Raw genomic sequence first — 24,701 nt, 5'->3', positions numbered from 1 at the left:
TAATCAAATTATAATAAAAACTCATAATTTATCTGTAGGAAATCTGAATAATAAAAACATCACAACATCTCAATATTTCTCTAAAATTTCCCAGTGTTACATGGATGTTAAACATTACAATCAGTTTGTTTTATGTTGACTAATATAGGTTATTCATTAAATCTACTTTAAATAAAATGACATACTTGTGGAAAGAGGTTAACCGCTTTAATGTAGAAAGAACATTGTAAATATCATCATCATCAGCTTCTTCTCCCTATAAAAAAAAGAGCAGACAGTACCTTAGTACCATAAATTTACTCATCCTCAGATTCACATGGAAGTCTATTAATACTTACTGCCTAAAGAAAAATTCTTTTTTATTATATAAATAGTATATATTCACTGTTGATAAATGAGAAAATACAAATAAGCAAAAAAACAAAAAGTAAAAAACACCCATAAGCCCAACACCCAGAAATAACCACTTTTTCATTTTAAACAATGTCATAAACGAGACTTCGTACAATTTTCTGATTAATACCTTTGGATAAATTCCTTGAAACTGTTGAGTGAAAGGATAGGTACTTTAAAGATTTTATTGGTTATTTCAAAGATTTTACTGATTGTCAGTTACATCTGTAACTTCAAAATCACAATGAAAATCAAAAAATGGTTGAAAAAAATTAAAAGTTAAAATTAAAAATTAAAGTAGGGGAAAACTGATTACATGGATTAAAAGTAAATCCTATCAGCCTGGCCGTCAGGACATACAAAGCTGTGGGAATTCCAGATTGCCTTACATAGATTGAAAGGAGAGGGCAAGAGACAGGAATCACAGAAATAATTATAAAAATAACCAGTTGGAGATGCTTGCTGCTATCTTAGGCACACCATTGGTAAGCAGCTATCCTTTATAAGCACACAATTTTTATGTTCTATTCATAGCACGTAACAGTTCAGTAATATTAAAATGCAAATTAGGCCCCAGGAATAGAAAATGAAAAAATGACTTAAGAAAAGTCAGACCTTTTTTAAAAGAGAAAAAAATAGTCTGTCTTTTATGAAACAGATTTTTAAAATAAAAATGAAGTGTAACTAAGGCTGATCTTCATAAAATGAACAACTGCAATAATGCTGCTAAGTTTTGAAAGTAGAGAATTCTACTAGATTTTATTTTAAAATGGAAACAATTTAAAACTCAGCTACCTTGAAAAATTATTAGCCAAAATCATTATATGTACACATTAACTTTAAAACAGACCTCTTGCAATAGATCTTCCACAGAATGATTGAATCGATCTACAAACTCATCAATCAGTTGGCTTCGAGCTATGTCAACTCTGTTCTGGATGGTATACTCTTCACTGCATAAGATGCTATAGGTTTTACTGCAGGCTTCTAGAACATCTGATTCTATGTGTTTCTCCACAACAAATTTAATCTGTTTTAGTAAAGCATCTAGATGCTGAGGAGGAAAAAAAGAAAAACTATAATATTTAGATTAACAAAACTTTAAAAAAAGCATCTGTCATATAACAAATAAGCCTATATATTACATGAAAATAAAATAATTCAGTTAATAAAACTGACTATAATAGCAGAATTTCAATTTTATAGTGTCTTACCTTTTCCATTCTACCTGTGCTATAAATTTCTAGATCAAAATACTGTGGGATTTGTAGCAAGTTTGCTACCTTCTCTGCATCTGCAGAATACTAGAAGGAGAAGCAAAGAAAACGAAGTAACTACTTTAATAGTACAGTGTAATAAGCAAACTCAGTGGCATATTATCACAAAACTGTAAATGAAACTGTACCTTTGATAGCAACATAGGCAGTGTGATGATAAAATGCTCAGTCAATTTGTTTCTATCATCAATCTGAGTTTTCCTTTCTTTGGCAGTTAGCACCTAGAAATAAATTTAAATGGGCAAAGAATAAGAGTGTCATGTACTAATTTATAAATCTACAATGTTACAAAGATGATGAAGCACTGGCAGATAATATAACAGAGAATTTTCAGAAAAGCTTATGAACAAACTACTAAAATAAATGCATCTAGTTTTATTCAAATTACTTTATTACTATTACTTTATTAAATAGCTACTTATTTTAGGTAAGTTACTACTTGTTTAAGTAAAAACAAAAACATTTCTAAAAAACCAGTTATGAATATAAAAATACTGGAACCAATGGAGAAATAATTTTTCTAGAGTTTTAATCTCAATATGTTAACAGTTATCTCCCCTAGGTTAAATAAACTATTCTAAAAGTACTTTAGCAAGTAATCCTTTTTTAATACCATCAGCAGCTAGTAAATTTTCACTTACTTTTAAAGCATATACTAATGATGTCTCTGGACTCATTTATATTTGATTGTTCTTGTAATTAAGCCATAAATCTGTTAGGCAATAATCAAGACAGAGGGGTACAGCCTGTGATCACTGAACAGATTAGAGCCCTCCACCTTAGCCTGTATTCAACTAGCTAAACTATAGGTGGTTCCAAAAATAAAATATTAAGATGCAGTAGGATAATTATTTTCCCAAAGTATTCTGCAGTTTATTATCTTGAAGGAATTTACCATCATAATGTTGAATGGTTTTATGGGACAGAAACATTCCAATGTAAATTGCCACTTTATAAATGTAAACCCCAATGTTTGAGAATGTATGAAAGAATAGGGCCTCCTATCTGATTCTTCTTTCAGGTTGTTTTTCAACCTCTTAAACATATAAAATAAACATTTTGGAATGATCTACCACCAAGTGTCATGTTTAGTTCTGCACAAAGCAATTAAAGGGGCTACATGTAAAGTGAAATATGTGTCTAGAAATGTATGCAGGATATTGAGAAGTCTTGAAATTCATTTGACAATGTAGGAAAGGTCTAAGGATGTGGACTTTAGGGTAACAGCTATTTTGATTAAACGGTCATTGTGTCAGGCACTCTACACACATGAACTCATTTAATCCTCACAATATCTCCGATGGGACAGCAAAAATGGCATAATACCTATGAAGGGGAATTTGCCAATATCCAACAAAATTGTATACATATTTTTCCTTTGCCCCAAGCAGTCCCACTTTAGCAATCTACCCCACCAACACACCTGGTACAAGTACGAAATGACACACTATTATTTGCTGCACATTATTTCCAGCAAAAGACTGACCCAAAAGACTCTCAATATTATATCCACATAATAGATCATATATAGCCATAAGAAAATGAAGATTTCCAAATAAAGTTATAAGTAATACCCAGGATATACTGTTAAATTAAAATGTAAGGCACAGAACACCATATAAAATATGCTATCCTTTGTAGGAGACAGGAGATTGAAAGGGAGGAGAATGGAGAATAAGAATACACATATTTGTATGTGTGCATGCATTCATCTATATTTGCAGAATGAAACACTGGAAGGATAGACCAAAAACAAATAAAAATGGTTACTGGTAGCAAAGGGGCGTAGAGGGAGGCATATAAGAAAGACTTCTCTAAATATATATATATATTTTTAACATGGTTTTGACTTTTTAACTATGTAAATTTTTTACATATTTCCAAAAAATAAAAATGGAAAACATAAAAGTAAAGAGGTAAAAACCCTCTTATGCTAAATTTAAGTCAGAAATATCAATATGAATGCGTGATTTAAACATATGTGTATATACAGAGAAATATATATATTTCTTAGCTCTGTGTATGAATGGTGCCTAGCAGAAATGATAACCAATTGACAATGAGTAACCCTAGTAACAAGACTTTGATCTTTACATATTACTCTATATCAAAAGGAACAAGGGCTCGTGGGAGATTCCTGTGCTAGGGTAATGTAGTATCAGCCTACAAGGTGACCCCCAATTGACCACTGTCTGCTGGTATTCATGCCCTTAATATAATCTCTTCTGAAAATGAATAAGGCTGACGTGTAATCTAAGGAATATTGTGGGAATTATATTGTATGACTCTTGAGGTCATAAAACACACACAAGTGTCCACCTTACTCTCTTTTGGACCATTCATTCTGGGGCAGGCTGGCAGACTTGAAACAGTCCTACTGAGAGGTCAACATGGTAAGGATCTAAGGCCTCCTACCAACAATCAACACTAACTTGCCAACCATGTGAAAGAACCGTTATGGAAGAAGCAAATTTACTATCAAGACTTCAGAGGTTAAAGCTCTGCCTAACATCTTAACTGCAACCCTATGAGAGAATCTAAACCAAATTAACAGCTAAGCCACTCACAAATTTCTGACCCACAGAAACTATATGAGACCATGAATACTTTAAGCCTCTAAGTTTTGAAGTATGGTAGTCCCCCTCTATCCATGTGGGATACATTCCAAGACTCCCAGCAGATGTCTGAAACTGCAGATCATTCCGAACCCTATATATACTGTGAATTGGTACAGCCACTATGGAGAACAGTATGCAGGTTCCTTAAAAAACTACAAATAGAACTACCATATGACCCAGCAATCCCACTACGTGGCATATACCCTGAGAAAACCATAATTCAAAAAGAGTCATGTACCACAATGTTCATTGCAGCACTATTTACAATAGCCAGGAGATGGAAACAACCTAAGTGCCCATCATCAGATGAATGGATAAAGAAGATGTGGCACATATATACAATGGAATATTACTCAGCCATAAGAAGAAACGAAATTGAGCTATTTGAAATGAGGTGGATGGACCTAGAGTCTGTCATACAGAGTGAAGTAAGTCAGAAAGAGAAAGACAAATACCGTATGCTAACACATATATATGGAATTTAAGGAAAAAAATATCATGAAGAATCTAGGGGTAAGACAGGAATAAAGACACAGACCTACTAGAGAACGGACTTGAGGATACGGGGAGGGGGAAGGGTAAGCTGTGACAAAGCGAGAGAGTGGCATGGACATATATACACTGCCAAACGTAAGGTAGAGAGCTAGTGGGAAGCAGCCGCATAGCACAGGGAGATCAGCTCAGTGCTTTGTGACCACCTAGAGGGGTGGGATAGGGAGGGTGGGAGGGAGGGAGACGCAAGAGGGAAGAGATATGGGAACATATGTATACGTATAACTGATTCACTTTGTTATAAAGCGGAAACTAACACACCATTGTAAAGCAATTATACTCCAATAAAGATGTAAAAAAAACCCATGCCTATGATAAAGTTAATTGATAAATTAGGCATAGTAAGAGATTAACAAAAATAACTAATAAAATAGGACAATTATAACAATATACCGTAATAAAAGTTATGTGAATGTGGTCTCTCTCTCTCTCTCAAAATATCCTGTATAAATTTAACACCTTTTCCATCTTAACTAAGAACTCATCAAGCACTGTGGCTATCACTTTTGCAGTTTGAGGTGTGACAGCAAAACTAATAGGAATTTCTTTTTCCTTCCTCACAATTTCAGATAGAAATCTATTCTTAACGAAGATCTTAGCAAACTCAGCATATGATTTTTTTCTTTCCTTGTTAAGTCTAGAACTTTCACCTATTCACTTAAAGGAGGCACTTACGGCTTCTCTTTGATATATCCGAATTGCCAGCATCACTACTCTTGGGCATTCAGGCGATATTAAGTAAAATAAGGGTTACTTGAACACAAACACTGCAATACTGGGACAGTCAATCTGATGACCTACAACAACCACTAAGTGACTAACTGGTGGGATACACTGGACAATGGTATGATTCAACGTCTCGGGCAGGATGGAGAGGGACAAAACTGGATGGCATGAGATTTCATCATGCTTCTCATAACAGCATGCAACTTCAAACTTATCAACAGATTACTTTTGGAATTTTCCATTTAATATTTTTGGATCATAGCTGACTGGTAACTGAAACTGTGCGAAGAGAAACCATGGGTAAGGGACAACTACTGTAACTTCTTTTACGCAGGAATGGATAACTAACATAAGCAATAAAGGTAGAAAGTGAGACTGGGACATTTTGCCCTGAAAGAAAGCACTCAAAAAATGATGACATGTCAAAACAATAAGAAATTAGCCTGAAGGGGCTGTCATTCAAAACTGGGACATAACATATTGGGACATAACATATTCTTAAAACTTTTATTTTGGAAAATTTCAAAAACACTCATTTTGTCATTATCGTTTCATCAATTTTCCTAAAGCTTTTTTTCTTCCGTAGCATTTTAAAATTTTAAATGTCTTTATTGGAGTATAATTGCTTTACAATGGTGTGTTAGTTTCTGCTTTATAACAAAGTGAGTCAGCTATACATATACCTATATCCCCATATCTCCTCCCTCTCACCCTCCCTATCTCACCCCTCTAGGTGGTCACAAAGCACCGAGCTGATCCCCCTGTGCTATGCGGCTGCTTCCCACTAGCTATTTTATACTTGGTAGTGTATATGTGTCAATGCCACCCTCTCACTTCCTCCCACCTTACCCTTCCCCCTCCCCGAGTCCTCAAGTCCCCTGGCTATGTCTGCATCTTTATTCCCATCCTGCCCCTAGGTTCTTCATAATTTTTTTTTTTTTTTAGATTCCATATATATGTGTCAGCATACGGTATTTGTTTTTCTCTTTCTGACTTACTTCACTCTGTATGACAGACTCTAGGTCCATCCACCTCACTACAAATAACTCAACTTCGTTTCTTTTTATGGCTGAGTAATGTTCCATTGTATATATGTGCCACATCTTCTTTATCCATTCATCTGTCGATGGACACTTAGGTTGCTTCCATGTCTTGGCTATTGTAAATAGAGCTGCAATGAACATATTGGTACATGACTCTTTTTGAATTATGGTTTTCTCAGGGTATATGCCACGTAGTGGGACTGCTGGGTCGTATGGTACTTCTATTTATAGTTTTTTAAGGAAACTCCATATTGTTCTCCATAGTGGCTCTATCAATTTACCTTCTCACCAACAGTGCAAGAGGGTTCTCGTTTCTACACAACCTCTCCAGCATTTGTTTGTAGACTTTTTTGATGATGGCCATTCTGATAGGTGTGAGGTGATACCGCATCATGGTTCTGCGTTGCATTTCTCTAATGATTAGTGATGTTGAGCATCCTTTCATGGGTTTGTTGGCAATCTGTATATCTTCTTTGGAGAAATGTCTATTTAGGTCTTCTGCCCATTTCTGGATTGGGTTGTTTGTTTTTTTGATATTGAGCTGCATGAGCTGCTTGTATATTTTGAAGATTAATCCTCTGTCAGTTGCTTCGTTTGCAAATATTTTCTCCCATTTTGAGGGTTGTCTTTTTGTACTGTTTATGGTTTCCTTTGCTGTGCAAAAGCTTTTAAGTTTCTTTAGGTCCCATTGCTTTATTTTTATTTCCATTTCTCTAGGAGGTAGGGCAAAAAAGATCTTGCTGTGATTTATGTCATAGAGTGTTCTGCCTATGTTCTCCTCTAAGAGTTTGATAGTGTCTGGTGTTACACTTAGGTCTTTAATCCATTTTGAGTTTATTTTTGTGTATGGTGTTAGGAAGTGTTCTAGTTTCATTCTTTTACATGTAGCTATCCAGTTTTCTCAGCACCACTTATTGAAGAGGCTGTCTTTTCTCCACTGTATATTCTTGCCTCCTTTACCAAAAATAAGGTGACCATATGTGCGTGGGTTTATCTCTGGGCTTTCTATCCTGTTCCATTGATCTATATTTCTGTTTTTGCTCCAGCACCATACTGCCTTGATTACTGTAACTTTGTAGTATAGTCTGAAGTCAGGGAGCCTGATTCGTCCAGCTCCGTTCTTCTTTCTGAAGATTGCTTTGGCTATTCGGGGTCTTCTGTGTTTCCATACAAACTGTGAAATTTTTGGTTCTAGTTCTGTGAAAAATGCCATTGGTAGTTTGATAGGAATTGCACTGAATCTGTAGATTGCTTTGGGTAGTATAGCCATTTTCACAATGTTGATTCTTCCAATCCAAGAACATGGTATATCTCTCCATCTGTTTGTATCATCTTAAATTTCTATCATCAGTGTCCTATAATTTTCTGCATACAGGTCTTTTGTCTCCTTAGGTATGCTTATTCCTAGGTATTTTATTCTTTTTGTTGCAATGGTAAATGGGAGTGTTTCCTTAATTTCTCTTTCAGATTTTTCATCATTGCTGTATAGGAATGCAAGGGATTTCTGTGCATTAATTTTGTATCCTGCTACTTTACCAAATTCACTGCTTAGCTCTGGTAGTTTTCTGGTAGCGTCTTTAGGATTCTCTATGTATAGTATCATGTCATCTGCAAACAGTGACAGCTTTATTTCTTCTTTTCCAGTTTGGATTTATTATATTTCTTTTTCTTCTCTGATTGCTGTGGTTAAAACTTACAAAACTATGTTGAATAATAGTGGTGAGAGTGGGCAACCTTGTCTTCTTCCTGATCTTAGTAGAAATGGTTTCAGTGTTTCACCATTGAGAACGATGTCGGCTGTGGGTTTGTCATATATGGCCTTTATTGTGTTGAGGAAAGTTCCCTCTATGCTTACTTTCTGGGGTTTCTTTTATCCTAAATGGGTGTTGAATTTTGTTGAAAGCTTTTTCTGCCTCTACTAAGATGATCATATGGTTTTTATCCTTCACTTTGTTAATATGGTGCATCACACTGATTGATTTGCCTATATTGAAGAATCCTTGCATTCCTGGGAAAAACCCCACTTGATCATTGTGTATGATCCTTTTAATGTGCTGTTGGATTCTGTTTGCTAGTATTTTGTTGAGGATTTTTGCATCTATGTTCATCAGTGATATTGGCCTGTAGTTTTCTTACTTTGTGACATCTTCGTCTGGTTTTGGTATCAGGGTGATGGTGGCTTCGTAGAATGAGTTTGGGAGTGTTTCTCCTGCTATATTTCGGAAAAGTTTGAGAAGGATAGGTGTTAGCTCTTCTCTAAATGTTTGACAGAATTTGCCTGTGAAGCCATCTGATCCTGGGCTTTCGTTTGTTGGAATATTTCTAATCAGAGTTTCAATTTCAGTGCTTGTGATTTTTCTGTTTATATTTTCTATTTCTTCCTGGTTCAGTTTCAGAAGGTTGTGCTTTTCTAAGACTTTGTCCATTTCTTCCAGATTGTCCATTTATTGGCATAGAGTTGTTTGTAGTAATCTCTCATGAACCTTTGTATTTCTGCAGTGTCAGTTGTTACTTCTCCTTTTTCATTTCTAATTCTATTGATTTGAGCCTTCTCCCTTTTTTTCCTGATGAGTCTGGCTAATGGTTCATCAATTTTGTTTATCTTCTCAAAGAACCAGTTTTTCATTTTATTGACCTTTGCTATTGCTTCCTTCATTTCTTTTTCATTTATTTTTGATCTGATTTTTATGATTTCCTTCCTTCTGCTAACTTTGGGGTTTTTTTGTTCTTCTTCCTCTAATTGCTTTAGGTGTAAGGTTAGGTTGCTTATTTGAGATGTTCCTTGTTTCCTGAGGTAGGATCGTATTGCTATACACTTCCCTCTTAGAACTGCTTTTGCTGCAACCCATAGGTTTTGGGTTGTCGTGTTTTCACTGTCATTTGTTTCTAGGTATTTTTGATTTCCTTTCTGATTTCTTCAGTGATCTCTTCATTATTTAGTGTATTGTGTAGCCTCCATGTATTTGTATTTTTTACAGAATTTCCCCTGTAATTGATATCTAGTCTCACAGTGTTGTGGTCAGAAAAGATACTTGATATGATTTCAACTTTCTTAAATTTACCAAGGCTTGATTTGTGACCCAAGATATAATCTATCCTGGAGAATGTTCCATGAGCACTTGAGCAGAAAGTGTATTCTGTTGTTTTTGGATGGAATGTCCTATAAATATTAAGACCATCTTGTTTAATGTATCATTTAAAGCTTGTGTTTCCTTTCTTAGTTTCATCTTGGATGATCTGTCCATTGGTGAAAGTGGGGTGTTAAAGTCCCCTGCTATGCTTGTGTTACTGTTGATTTCCCCTTTTATGACTGTTAGCATTTGCCTTATGTATTGAGGTGCTCCTATGTTGGGTGCATAAATATTTACAAATTGTTGTATCTTCTTCGTGGACTGATCCCTTGATCACTATGTAGTGTCCTTCTCTGTCTCTTGTAATAGTCTTTAAGTCTATTTTGTCTGATATGAGAATTGCTACTCCAGCTTTCTTCTGTCTTCCATTTGCATGGAATATCTTTTTCCATGCCCTCACTTTCAGTCTGTATGTGTCCCTAGGTCTGAAGTGGGTCTCTAGTAGACAGCATATATGTGGGTCTTGTGTTTGTATCCATCCAACCAGGTTATATTTTTTGTTTGGAGCATTTAATCCATTTACATTTAAGGTAATTATCAACATGTATGTTCCTATTACCATTTTCTTAATTGTTTTGGGTTTGTTATTGTAGGTCTTTTCCTTCTCTTGTGTTTCCTGCCTAGGGGAGTTCCTTTAGCATTTGTTGTAAAGCTAGTTTGGTGGTGCAGAATTCTCTTAGCTTTTGATTGTCTGGAAAGGTGTTAATTTCTCCGTCGAATCTGAGTAAGATCCTTGCTGGGTAGAGTAATTTTGGTTGTAGGTTCTTCCCTTTCATCACTTTAAATATGTCCTGCCACTCCCTTCTGCCTTGCAGTTTCTTCTGAAAGATCAGCTGTTAACCTTATGGGGATTCCCTTGTGTGTTATTTGTTGCTTTTCCCTTGCTGCTTTTAATATTTTGTCTTTGTGTTTAATTTTTGAGAGTTTGATTAATATGTGTCTTGGCATGTTTCTCCTTGGATTTATCCTGTATGGGACACTCTGTGCTTCCTGGACTTGATTAACTATTTCCTTTCCCATCTTAGGGAAATGTTCAACTATAATCTCTTCAAATATTTTCTCAGTCCCTTTCTTTTTCTCTTCTTCTTCTGGGACCCCTATAGTTTGAATGTTGGTACATTTAATGTTGCCCCACAGGTCTCTGAGACTGTCCTCAATTCTTTTCATTCTGTTTTCTTTATTCTGCTCTGCAGTAGTTATTTCCACTGTTTTATCTTCCAGGTCACGTATCCGTTCTTCTGCTTCAGTTATTCTGCTATTGATCCTTTCTAGAGAATTTTTAATTTCATTTATTGTGTTGTTCATCACTGTTTGTTTGCCCTTTAGTTCTTCTAGGTCCTTGTTAAACGTTTGTTGTATTTTTCCATTCTATTTCCAAGATTTTGGATCATCTTTACTAACATTTCTCTGAATTCTTTTTCAGGTAAACTGCCTTGCTCCTTCATCTGCTGTGTGTTTCTCTGTCTTCTCATCTTGCTTAACTTACTGTGTTTGGGGTCTCCTTTTCGCAGGCTGCAGGTTCGTAGCTCCTGTTGTTTTGGTGTCTGTCCCCAGGGTCTAAAGTTGGTTCAGTGGGTTGTGTCAGCTTCCTGGTGGAGGAGACTAGTGCCTGTGTTCTGGTGGATGAGGCTGGATCTTGTCTTTGTGGTGGGCAGGATCGCGTCCGGTGGTGTGTTTTGGGGTGTCTGTGACCTTATTATGATTTTAGGCAGCCTCTCTGCTAATGGGTGGGGGTTGTGTTCCTGTCTTGCTAGTTGTTTGGCTAGGGTGTCCAGCATTGTAGCTTGCTGGTCATTGAGTGGAGCTGGGTCTTAGCGTTGAGATGTACATCTCTGGGAGAGCTTTCACCATTTGATACGTGGAGCTGGGAGGTCTCTTGTGGACCAGTGTCCTGTACTCGGCTCTCCAACCTTAGAGGCACAGGCCTGACACCTGGCTGGAGCTTCAAGACCCTGTGAGCCACACGGAAAAAGAGAAAAAGGAAAAAAAAATATATATCATTGCTCCCAAAGTCCACCGCCTGAATTTTGGGCTGATCCGTTGTCTATTCAGGTATTCCACAGATGCACGGTACATCAAGTTGACTGTGGAGATTTAATCCGCTGCTCCTGAGGCTGCTGGGAGAGATTTCCCTTTCTCTTCTTTGTTTGCACAGCTCCTGGGGTTTAGCTTTGGATTTGGCCCTGACTCTGCGTGTAGGTCTCCTGAGGGCGTCTGTTCTTCGCTCAGACAGGGTGGGGTTAAAGTAGTAGCTGATAGGGGGCTCTGACTCACTTAGGCCAGTTGGAGGGAGGGGTACGGAATGTGGGGCAAGCCTGCGGCAGCCATGATCTTGCAACAGCCTGAGGTGCGCCTGTGCTCTCCTGGGGAAGTTGTCCCTGGATCACAGGACCCTGGCAGTGGAGGGCTGCACAGGCTCCTGGGAGGGGAGGTGTGGATAGTGACCTGTGCTTGCACACAGGCTTCTTGGTGGCTGCAGCAGCAGCCTTAGCGTTTCATGTGTGTCTGGTGTCCGCGCTGACAGCCGCGGCTTGCACCCGTCTCTGGAGCTAGTTTAGGAGGTGCTGTGAATCCCCTCTCCTTGAGCACCCCGAAACAATGGTCTTCTGTAGCATTTTAAGGCAAGTTCTTTGTATATCATTTCACCCCTAATATTTAATTATGTCTCTAACAGATGAAGATGCAAGAATAATTAAGCTTTGCATCTCCAACAATTGCTGTTGTCCTCCACATGAGTTATTTTTTTTCTTACAGCTTTCAATTTTTCTTACAGCTTAAATTTCTTAAACAATAATTCCTTATTATCATTTCATACCCAGTCCTTTATTTTCTCAGTCTCTACTTTTTGGAGTCTTTCCTATATTCGTATTTAATGTAATGTTTAATATGGTTAAATTTATGTCAGCCATTGGGCTATTTGTTATCTACATATCTTATGTCTTTTTTTTCCCCTCTCTTCGTCCTTTACTGCCTTCTTTGCAGTTAAACATTTTTTAGTGTGCTATTACAATTTCTCTGTTGGTTTCATTTCCCTTTTTTAGGTATGAGTAGTTACTCTAGGGATTACAATATACTTCTTCAACTTATTACAACTAACTTCAGATTAATAATGAATTAATTATAGCAAAATACAGCAATTTTACTCCAAGAGAGTTCTATTTCCTTTACCCTTATTTGTGCTATTCTCACGTATCTATATATATTATAATCTTAATACTACAGTGCTATAATTGTTGCTTTAAATAATCTCATGTCTCTTTAAAAATTAAAAAAATATACTATACACAGCCTTTTTTTTTTTTTTTTTTTGCAGTATGCGGGCCTCTCATTGTTGTGGTCTCTCCCATTGTGGAGCACAGGCTCTGGGCGTGCAGGCTCAGCGGCCATGGCTCACGGGCCTAGCCGCTCCGCAGCATGTGGGATCTTCCCGGACTGGGGCACGAAACTGTGTCCCCTGCATCGGCAGGTGGACTCTCAACCACTGCGCCACCAGGGAAGCCCTACACAGCCTTTTATATCCACCCACATATTTACCATTTCTGGTACTCTCTATTTCCTCCTGTGGATTAGAGTTTCCATTCTTTATAGCTGGAAGGACTTCTTTTAGTATTTCTTCTAAGGCAGGTCTTCTAACATGTCTCTCAATCTTTGTCTATATGGGAATGTTTTTATTTTCACTTTCATACGTGAAAGATAATTTTACTGGATTTAGAATTCCTGGTTGGCAATTTTGTTGTCTTTCGGTGATTGTCATTCTACTGTCTTCTGGGCTTAACTACTCCTGATAATTCAACTGCTAATCCTATTGCTGTTGTCCTCCACATGAGTTATTTTTTTTCTTACAGCTTTCAATATTTTTTGTCTTTAGCTTTTAAACAGTGTGACTACCCTGTGTCTAGAGGTAGATATTTTGTGTTTATACTATTTGGATTTTCTTAAATTTCTTGGACCTGTGGATTAACATTTGCCATCAAATTTGGGAAGTTTTTGGCAATTCTTAAAATGTTTTTCCTTCCTTTTCTTTCTTTCACTCCTTTCTTTGTAGGACTCCATCACACAAATTTGGTGACTTGATGTTGTTTCACACATTTCTTAGGCTCTGTTCATTTCTCTTCACCTTTTTTCCTGTTTTTTTTTTCAGAATGAATAATTTCTATTAATCTTTCATGTCCACTGTTTCTTCTGTCATCTCAAATCTGTTGAGCTCATCTAATAAATTTCAAATTTCTGTTACTGTACTTTTCAACTCATGAATTTTCATTTGAAAAATTGGAATTACTGAGATTCCTTATTTGTTATCTTTTCCTGTAATTCTCTGAACATATTTTCCTATAATTCTTTGAACGTATTTATAAAAAAGGGCTCTGAAGTATGTGCTAAACCCAACAATTGCACCTACTGAGAAAACATTTCTACTGTCTACTTTTTTCCCCTGAGTATGGCCACACTTTACTGTGGTTTTTTTGGCATGGTTCCAATTTTTCTGGAAAAGTGGACATTTTTGATAATATTCTGTAATAATTATTATTTAAAAATTATTTTTCTAAGTGTCATTTTAATAAATTAAACTTAAACTGTGTAATTTGTCTCTCCCATGATGTGTGGCTTCTGTTGGGAATTTTTATTCTTATTTTTGTTTTTTAGCCTGTCTTCCTGGGAGTCTCCTCTGTGTTTCAAGAGATCACTAGTCAGCCAATGATTTGGGTAGAGGTGGTGCTCAAATGATCCAAATTTATAAGGCTCCTCGCCTCTGAGACCTGATCTGTTGTGGGATAGAGAGCACATTCAAACTTCAGCCACTGTGTAAGTTTGCTTGACTTTTATTTTCCATTGGGTTCTCTCTCTCAGGTTTCCCAGTCAGCCAGGGATGTATGAAGAGCTTATTAATCCTTTTATGGTTTTCTCATTTCTAGCATTTTTTGTTAGATTCTTGGCTGGTTCACTATTCTTACCAACTTGCAGACACAATCTCTGAATATCACAGGTACAGGATTTCCTTGTTTCTGCCATTTCTAGTTGACAAAGCTGTGGACTTTCTCCCATTTGTCCCATAATGAGTCTGCTCCCTTGACAGCAAAGTTGCTGGTTTTTACATACAGTGCCACTCTGGTAAAATTACAGATGTCACCAATCAAGCTTGTGGGTTCTGTGTATACTGTAACCCTAGGCAGGAAGGCTGTAGACTCACTCCTACAGCTTTAACCTGAAGCTTCAGCAGTTTTCCAAGAATACAAGCACACCTCATTCTTATGTTTTGCAGATATTGCTTTTTTGAAAACAAATTGGAACTTTGTGACAACCCTGTGTTGAGCGAGTCTATTGGTACCATTTTCCCAACAGCATTTGCTCATTTTGTGTTTGTGTGTCTGTTTCTGTGCCACATTTGGTAATTCTTGCAATATTTCAAACTTTTTCATCATTATTATTATACCTGTTACGGTTATCTGTGATCAATGATCTTTGATGTTACCATTTAATTGCTTTGGGGTGCCAGAAACTGCACCCATATAAAATGGGGAACTTACTTGATAAATGTTGTGTCCCACTGCTCCACCAACTAGCTGTTCCCCCATCTTTTCCCCTTTCCTGAGACTCAACAGTATTTAAATCAGGCCAACTAACAACCTTACTAACCCCTAATAAGCCTCTAAGTGTTCAGGTGAAAAGAAGAACCACACATCTCTTGCTTTAAATCAAAAGCTAGACATGATTAAGCTCAGTGGGGAAGGCATGTTGAAAGCTGAGACAGGCCAAAAGCTAGGCCTCTTGAGTCAAACAGTTAGCCAACTTGTGAATGCAAAGGAAAAGTTCATGAAAGAAACAAAAAGTGCTACTCCAGTGAATACATGAATGATAAGAAAGTGAAACAGCCTTATTGCTGATATGGAAGGAGCTTTAGTGATCTGGATAGAAGATCGAACCAGCCACAACATTCCATTAAGCCAAAGCCTAATCCACAGCAAGGCCCTCACTCTCTTAAATTCTATAAAAGCTGAGAGAAGTGAGGAAGCTGCAGAAGAAAAGGCTGAATCTAGTTCATGAGATTTAAGAAAAGAAGCCATCTCTATAACATGAGTTCAAGGTGAGGCAGCAACTGCTGATGTAGAAGTTGCAGCAAGTTAACCAGAAGATCTAGCTAAGTTAATTAATGAAGGTGCCTACACTAAACAAAAGATTTGCAGTATAGACAAAACAGCATTATATTAAAAGAAGATGCCACGTAGGATTTTCATAGCTATACAGTTGGTGACTTTAAGTTGAAGCCAATGCTCATTCGCTATTCTGAAAGCCCTAGGGCCCTTAGAAATATGCTCAATCTACTCTGCCTGTTCTCTATCAGTGGCACAACAAAGTCTGGGTGACAGCACATCTGTTTACAACATGGTTTAGTGAATATTTTAAGCCCACTGCTGAGACCTACTGCTCAAAGAAAAGATTCCCTTCAAAATATGACTGCTGACAAAGCATCTGGTCATCCAAGAGCTCTCATGGAGGTGCACTATGAGAATAATGTTTTCATGCCTCCTAACACAATATCCATTTTGCAGCCCATTGATCAAGGAGTAATTCTGACTTTCAAGTTTCATTAGTAAAGAAAGAGATTTTGTAAGGCTATAGCTGCCATGGATAGTGATTCCTCTGATGGATCTGTGCAAAGTCCACTGAAAACTTTCTGGAAAGGATTCAGCGTCCTAGATGACACTAAGAATATTCATGATTCAAGGGGAAAAGGTCAAAATATCAACATTAACAGAAATTTGGTAGAAGTTGATTCCAATCCTCATGAATGACTGAGGGGTTCAAGATTTCAGCAGAGGAAGGAACTGCAGATGTGGTGAAAATAGAAAGAGAATTAGAATTCAATGCAGAGACTGAATATGTGATAAATCTCATGACAAAAACTTTAACAGATGAGGAGTTGCTTCTTATGGATGAGTGAAGAAAGTGGTTTCTAGAGATGTAATCTACTCATGGTGAAAATGCCGTGATGATTGTTGAAATGACAACAAAGGATTTAGAATATTACATGAACTTAGTTGATAAAGAAGTGGCAGTGTTTGAAAGGTCTGACTCCAATTTTGAAAGAAGTTCTACTGTGGGTCAAATGCTATCCAACAGCATTGCATGCTACATAGAAATTGTTTGTGAAAGGAAAAGTCCATCAATGAGGCAAACCTCATTTTTGTCTTATTTTAAGAAACTGCCACCAGCAAAAAGATTGCAACTCGCTGAAGGCTCAGATGACAGCATTTTTTTTTTTAGCAATAAACTAGTTTTAAATTAAGGTATGCACATTGTTTTTCTAGGCATAAGGCATTGCGCACTTAACAGACTACTGTACAGTGTAAACACAACTTTCTATGCATCAAGAAGCCAAAAAATTCATGTGACTAGCCTTACTGCAATATTTGCTTTATTATAATGGTCTGGAACGGAACCTACAGTATTTCCAAGATATGCCCATAAATGCTTCTCAATTTGTTGTTTTATCTCTGGCTAATTTCCAGAGCCCTGATATGGGTTTTGATAATTTTTCCAGTTTTACACTTTTTTCTTTTTTGGCAGAGAGGAATTGCCTACCTCTTCACACTACCAGAGCCAGTCTTTCCATCACGATTACCTCAATTCATCTTAAATAGCAATAACACCTGTATTATTAGCCCCATACTACAGGTAAGGAAATTAACAAAGAAAATAATCACCTGTCCAAAGATTACATAGATGTTAAGTGGAAGAGCCTCCAAAACTAGGCAGTTTGCCTTCAGAGCCTTTCTGTACCTTTAACAAATATGAATGTGAAAATTCGTAAGATACTAGACTAGAAGCAGGCACAGGTGCTATAGAAGCATGGATGCAAAGAATCTATTTTGGTACCTGAGTAGACAGAATATAAGATGAACTACCACAGCATATATCATTTACAAAAAATATTCAAATATTTAAGACAGTTAATTACGTTAAAAGCTTTCTTTTTCTTTTTTTTGTAGATTTCTAATATAACTTACTCTCTTGCCGGTACCCCTTCCCACTGGAGGATGTGCCTCAGCAGCTTGACGAATCGTACAAACCATTAGCTCTATAAGAGCACTCTCCTGACGGTCAGACATTGCTAAAGTGAAACAAAACACATTAGCATGAGTAGGTAGTTTTACAATAGCCATGTATCAAAACTGAGCACAATTATAAAAAACTGTAGTCTATTACTTAAAGACTAAAGTTCTATTCTTTGTCCTTTCCTTGTTTTAAGAATAATATGTGCTTGTCGTAAGTCAAACAAGAAAGAGATATACAAAGTAAAAAAGACAATAAACTCTGGTTTCTTCTAATACTTGGTCTCTTGTAATATACTTCTGAATTAGGCAATGCCAAAATTTTCCTTCTATATCACTTCAAAGCTCATATATCTTTCTTTTACTTTTAGCAAAAAAAGAACATGCTATATCTTTTCAAAAAATTACTAGATTTTGAATATCTTTCAACTCACATGACATGTACAAATAATTATGTTAAATAATTACAAGTTATTACATAATTTGTGTTCCACAATTTATTCAGCCTTCTCCTATTAACATGCAAATTTTCCCCAAATTTTTGTCACGTTTACAAACAATGCAGTAATAAATATCACAAGTACACATGTATTTATGTAACTGATACTTTTATTTCTATAGAATAAATTTCAAGAGAGGGAGTAATGACTCAAAAGTTAAAATCTTGGTACTGACAAATCAAAAAGGTTACTTACTGCAATCCACACCTCCAACTGCACTGATGAGAATGTGTGGTTCCACATATCCCTGCCAGCACTTGATGTTACAAGTCCCTTTAATGTTTGCCAATCCAATGATTGAAAATGGTATGTTATTTTGCTCCTGCCTAACTACTAATTAGTGGAGTGTATTTTCTTGTTTATTAGTTTAAAATTTTTTTGGAGATTTTTAATGTTTATTCTCTGCTAATTTTTCTATTGTTATTCACCTTTCTTGGATTCTTCTTTTTTTACATTTATTTATTTATTTTTGACTGTATTTATTTATTTTTGGGTCTTTGTTGCTGTGCGTGGGCTTTCTCTAGTTGTGGCAAGTGGGGGCTACTCTTCATTGCAGTGCACAGGCTTCTCATTGCAGTGGCTTCTCTTGTTGCGGAGCACGGGCTCTAGGCGCACGGGCCTCAATAGTTGTGGCATGCAGGCTCAGTAGTTGTGGCTCATGGGCTCTAGAGCACACGCTCAGTAGTTGTGGTGCATGGGCTTAGCTGCTCCGTGGCATGTGGGATCTTAACGGACCAGGGATTGAACCAATGTCTCCTGCACTGGCAGGTGGATTCTTAACCACTGCATCACCAGGGAAGTCCCTAACTTTGTCTTAAATGATGCAAATATTTTCTCCCAGTTTGTTCTTTTGTTTTTAGACTCTTCATGGTATCTTTTGTCAGAAATTATTAACTTCTACAAAGTCATATCTGTATTTATTTTTTTATGGCTTTCAGATTTTTCTTTCCAGTTTTTTTGAGAGATAACTGACATACAATACAATATAGGTTTAAGTTGTACAGCATAATGATTTAACTTATATATATCGTGACATGATTATCCCAGTAAGCTTAGTTAACATCTATCATCTCATACTGATTAAAAAAAAAGGCTTCTGGGTTTCTTGTATTGCTTTCAAAGATCTCCTTTCTCCTAGAGATTACAGAAATATATTTTCTTCTCTCTCTGTCTCCATCTGTTGCTTGCTTTTACATCTTTAATCTGTCTGAAATTTATTTCTGCCGATAGTATCAAGTATGGGTCTGTTTATTCCCACCAGATGAGCAGTCAATTATGCCTCTACCATTATTAAATAAAACCAGCTTTCCCTGGTTTATTTGAAATGTCACCTTTAAACATGTTTTAGGTGCTTATATATACTTAGACCTATTTCTGGATTTTTTATTTAGTTTCACTAATCTATTTTTCTATTGCAAGGACACACTGTTTTGATTATAACAGCTTTATAATATACCTTAATGTGTAACTTAATTCAACTAATTTGAATATTTAGTTGAACAAATTTCCCTTATCTAGTCCTTTTCCTAAAAAATTTCTATAAAGCTAGTAGCAAACAATTAAATATTTTCTATGTGTAAGGCACGGTTATAAGTGATTTATATGTATTTATTTGTTTTATCCTCAAAACAATTCCAAGAGCTAGGAATTAATATCTTCACACTTTGAAGATTGGGAAAATGAGCCACGGAGAGGTTAAGTAACTTTTCAAAGCACTCAGTAGTAGAGCCAAGATATGAACCCAGGTAGTCTGACTCCAAGGTCTATGCTCTTAAGCACTATGCTATACCACCTTTCTAAAATAAGCTTGAAATTCTACATTAACTTTTATTTTTTAATTTTATTAGAGTATAGTTGATCTGCAATGTTGTGTTAGTTTCAGGTGTACAGCAAAGTGAATCTGTTATACATATACATATATGCACTCTTTTTCAGATTCTTTTCCCATATAGGCCATTACAGAGTACTGAGTAGAGTTCCCTGGGCTATATAGTAGGTCCTTGTTAGTTATCTATTTTATATATAGTAGAGTGTATATGTCAATCCCAATCTTCCAATTTATCCCTCCCCCACCCACCCCACTGGTAACCATAAGTTTGTTTTCTATGTCTGTGACTCTTTTTCTGTTTTGTAGATAAGTTCATTTGTACCCTTTTTTTTAGATTCCACATATAAGCAATATCATATGATATTTGTCTTTCTCTGTCTGACTTACTTCACTCAGTCTATGTAATAAACTTTTTTTAAAAAATAAATTTATTTTCTTTTTGGCTGCGTTAGGTCTTCGTTGCTGCGCACAGGCTTTCTCTAGTTGCAGCGAGCGGGGGCTACTCTTCGTTGAGGCGTGTGGGCTTCTCGTTGCGGAGCATGGGCTCTGGGCACACAGGCTTCAGTAGCTGTGGCACGCAGGCTCAGTAGTTGTGGCTCACGGGCTCTAGAGAGCAGGCTTAGTAGTTGTGGTGCACGGACTTAGTTGCTCTGCGGCATGTGGGATCTTCCTGGACCAGGGCTCGAATCCGTGTCACCTGCATTGGCAGGCGGATTCTTAACCACTGTGCCACCAGGGAAGTCCCAGTCTATATAAACTTTAAAATCATTTTGTTTAGTTCCTTCTCTCACCTCCCAGAACTCTCTCAAACCTACTGGAATTTGAACTGGTATTTTTAAGAAAATTATACATTACACTGGGAAGAACTGACATTTTAATAATCTTTTCAGCCAGGAACATGATATAGCTCTTCATTTATGATATCTTATTTGATATTATTTAATGAAACATTATGATTTTATTCACACTGATTCTGTACTTTTCTTGTTGAATTCATTCCTATGTATTTTTGAGACTAATTTGAATAGTTTAATTTTATCTTTCTGTCTCCCTCTCTCCTTCCTCTCTGTTTTCTCTGTATACTTACTTATGTTAAAGACCAATTAAAAAAAAAAGACCAATAGATGTGGGGATTATAGAGACAGAACTAGGCATAAATTAAAAGAAAAAAATATTAAGATTTAGAAATTGAGAAGTTTGTACTGATTATTTCAAAATAAACTGGGACAACAGCAATGAAAAGGCAAACAAAGGCATAACATCTTATCCCTTATTCTGTACCAAAATCATCCTCAACAGGAATAATTTTTTGTTTCACATTTTAATTGTGATAGAAAAAGCACATGAACTTTAGCTTGTCTTAGGAAAACCACAAGAAACAGCTTCAGCTTTCCATTTATACTCCCTGATCCAATAAAACAATCAAGTTTCTATTTTATGATTCTAGAATTTCATATTTTTTTCAATTTGGCTGGGGATAGAGGAATGACAAGATTGTCTATGAACTAAATGCATTTTCTATTATTTATGAAAAAAATCTAGTTCTATGGAAAGTGAGGAGAGAAAAACTTACCTAGTATAGAAACATTCCACTATTATACACTAAAATCCATACATTAGTGTTGAAGAAAAACTCAACCTTATACAGTGTCCAATGCCATCAATTTTATTAGTTTATAATTTGAAACCATCCATTCAGATATGGTAAACTCAAAACATTTGAAATTTAACTGAAATCTCTTTGGGGATAAAAGAGCAAAACCAAATAATAAAATTGAAAACAAAGCAAGCTTTAAGCCACAGACAAGAGCCAAACAGCCACAATGATAGAAAGGAAAGGGTGGCTGTTCGCACTATGAATTACCAAATACCTACACAACTTTCTAAGTCTGCAGAAACCTCTTTACACATCATCCCCATTTTCTCATTATTGATTTCAGTCTTATCACCCTGAACTCTGGATTTTCTCCTTAATATCACTGAAAAGAAACACTAAAAAGTCACCAACAACCTAAATCTTCACTTAAAGCTGATGGTCTTTGCATAGTCCTTTTTCTCCTCTGCAATACGTGATATTATTAACCATAGCTCTCTTGAACACCCTCTTTACTGGGCCTTCTATAGTGTACAATGAACTCTTACTAACCTTTTTATATAGCTTGCTCTCACTCTTTCTTGCTCTTCCTGCTTTTGTCCCCTTCCTATCCACAATCTTTAAAACTCACCATGGGCTTTTTCTTTCTATAATCTATTTTTATCTTTTACATTTTTATCATATCCCATAGATACCACTCCAAACCATGTTGACAAAAAGCATTTTTTTTAATACGAATTTGATCACATCCCTCCCCTGTTTAAAATCCTTCAGTGGCTCCCTATTACACTTAGAATGAACTAAATAAATCCACTTATGATTATGGACTTAAATGTTCTACATCATCAGGCCTCTGCCTCTATCTCATCTAGTGCCACTGGCCCACTGTGCTCAAGCTACTGCAGCTCCTGGAATATAACAATATCATTCATGCTTCAGATACTCTGCAATTGCTATTTCCTCTGTCTAGGCAGCTTTTTTGACACGTCCCATGGCTAGCCGCCATATCCTTTAGATTCTTGGCTCACAGGTGGTCTCCTTAGAGAGATCTTCCTTTTGGGATTCAATCTAAAGATGGACCCCTTCTTACTGTTATTATCCATCACAGATACTTATTAGCTTTTGAAATTATTCTGACCACTTAGTTTTGGTCTGCCTTCGTCACTTGAATGTAAGTTCCATATGGGCAGTGAGCTGACCTTGTTTAAGACTGCACCCTCAGTGCTTAGTATAACAGCACATAGAAGGTGGTCAATAAATATTTTAAAATTATGAGTGAATTAATGATTCCCTACTTGAAGAATTCCACTTATACACATTACTTCACCCATCAACTGGATCTCAGAATTCTAGCATTAGAAATGATCACAGGGCTTCCCTGGTGGCGCAGTGGTTAAGAATCTGCCTGCCAATGCAGGGGACACGGGTTCGAACCCTGGTCCGGGAAGATCCCACATGCCGCACAGCAACTAAGCCCATGTGCCACAACTACTAAGCCTGTACTCTAGAGCCCGCATGCCACAACTACCGAAGCCCACGTGCCTAGAGCCCGTGCTTCGCAACGAAGAGAAGCCACCGCAATGAGAAGCCTGTGCACTGCAATGATGAGTAGCCCCCGCTCGCTGCAACTAGAGAAAGCCCATGCGCAGAAACGAAAACCCAACACAGCCAAAGATAAATAAATAAAAATAAATATATTTAACAAAAAAGAAATCATTAGCTTTCATTGCAAGCTATCAAATGTTTCAAAAACTGTTTAAAAAAAAAAAGAAATGATCACATAAATTTATCTAATCAAAGAGCCTTCTTTATAAATGAAGAAGCTAAGACCCAGAGAAGTTAAATGACTTAGTTACGGCCCTGTTTTTGCCTGATTACTTGTTACCCAGACCTTCACATTACACTAAAAATTTATCCAGCAATTTGATTTTGCTGTAGAATACACATACACCCCCCAAAAACCCTGTCCCTTAAAAACACTGCAAGGCAGTCTTACAGCAGCTGTGATTTATTATTATTTTTCTTTTCCATCATGGTTTATTACAGGATATTGAATATAGTTCCCTGTGCTACACAATGGGACCTTGTTGTTTATCTATTCTATATATAATAGTTTGCATCTGCTAGTCCCAAACTCCCAATCCAACCCCCTCCCACGACCAGCAACCACAAGTCTATTCTCTGTGTCTGTGAGTCCACTTCTGTTTTGTAGATAAGTTCATGTGTGTCATATTTTAGATTCCACATATAATATCACATGGTATTTGTTTTTCTCTTTCTGACTTACTTCGCTTAGTATAATAATCTTTAGGTCCATCCATGTAGCTGCGAATGGAATTAAGTCATTCTTTTTTATGGCTGAGTGGTACACTGTATATATGTACCACATCTTTTTTATCCATTCATCTGTTGATGGACATTTAGGTTGTTTCCATGTCTTGGCTACTGTAAATAGTGCTGCTGTGAACACAGGGGTGCATGTATCTTTTCGAGTGATAGTTTTGTTCTGATATATAGCAGTTGTAATTTAAATTGCTATTGGTAGTCTTTGACAATGTGTCTGTTTTCCCAAATTTTAGTCCTATATTTGCAACTGCTAACTAGACTTTCATCCACTGGAATATCTATCACACTTCACTTATGTAAAGTATAACTAAATTTCTAATTAGTCTTAAGGAAATAAGTAAATCACTAATGGCATTTTGTTATCATAAAATATAGCAAAATAGTAGCTCAGAATATTGATTTGGATACCATTCCATACCAGAGCTTATATGTGGCACAGCAAACATATGGACAAATGTATGAAAAAAAGTTGAATCATGATTTCAAAACGGTCCTGGACTTGTTACACATAAATTCTCCAGCCTTGCCTTCCCAGATTCAATCATACCCTAAAACTGTGGTTGACTTAAAATTTTTTCCCCATTTTACAACTCACTTTTCTAGCTAAAATCAAACCAACCAAACCAAGCCAAACCAAACGAA

General features: G+C 36.5%; 1 protein-coding gene across 4 annotated transcripts in view; it reads right to left on the bottom strand.

Annotated features, from left to right (window-relative positions):
* STAG1 (STAG1 cohesin complex component) overlaps window positions 1–24,701 on the bottom strand; it is a 441,577-nt gene that overhangs the window by 50,246 nt on the left and 366,630 nt on the right. For all 4 annotated transcript variants that reach the window (XM_089910049.1, XM_022582560.3, XM_089910050.1 and 1 more), the window contains 5 exons: window positions 17,747–17,850; window positions 1,799–1,891; window positions 1,608–1,697; window positions 1,244–1,447; window positions 186–256 (listed from right to left, as the gene is read on the bottom strand). In XM_089910049.1, the coding sequence (XP_089766175.1) occupies window positions 186–256; window positions 1,244–1,447; window positions 1,608–1,697; window positions 1,799–1,891; window positions 17,747–17,850 (562 nt within the window). The remainder of the gene's footprint in view (window positions 1–185; window positions 257–1,243; window positions 1,448–1,607; window positions 1,698–1,798; window positions 1,892–17,746; window positions 17,851–24,701) is intronic.

Source organism: Delphinapterus leucas, chromosome 4, assembly GCF_059928025.1.
Source record: "Delphinapterus leucas isolate spDelLeu-1000000601 "Yukka" chromosome 4, BTC_Dleu_Yukka2, whole genome shotgun sequence".
NCBI lineage: Eukaryota > Metazoa > Chordata > Mammalia > Artiodactyla > Monodontidae > Delphinapterus > Delphinapterus leucas.
This window is presented reverse-complemented; position numbering and strand designations above follow the sequence as displayed.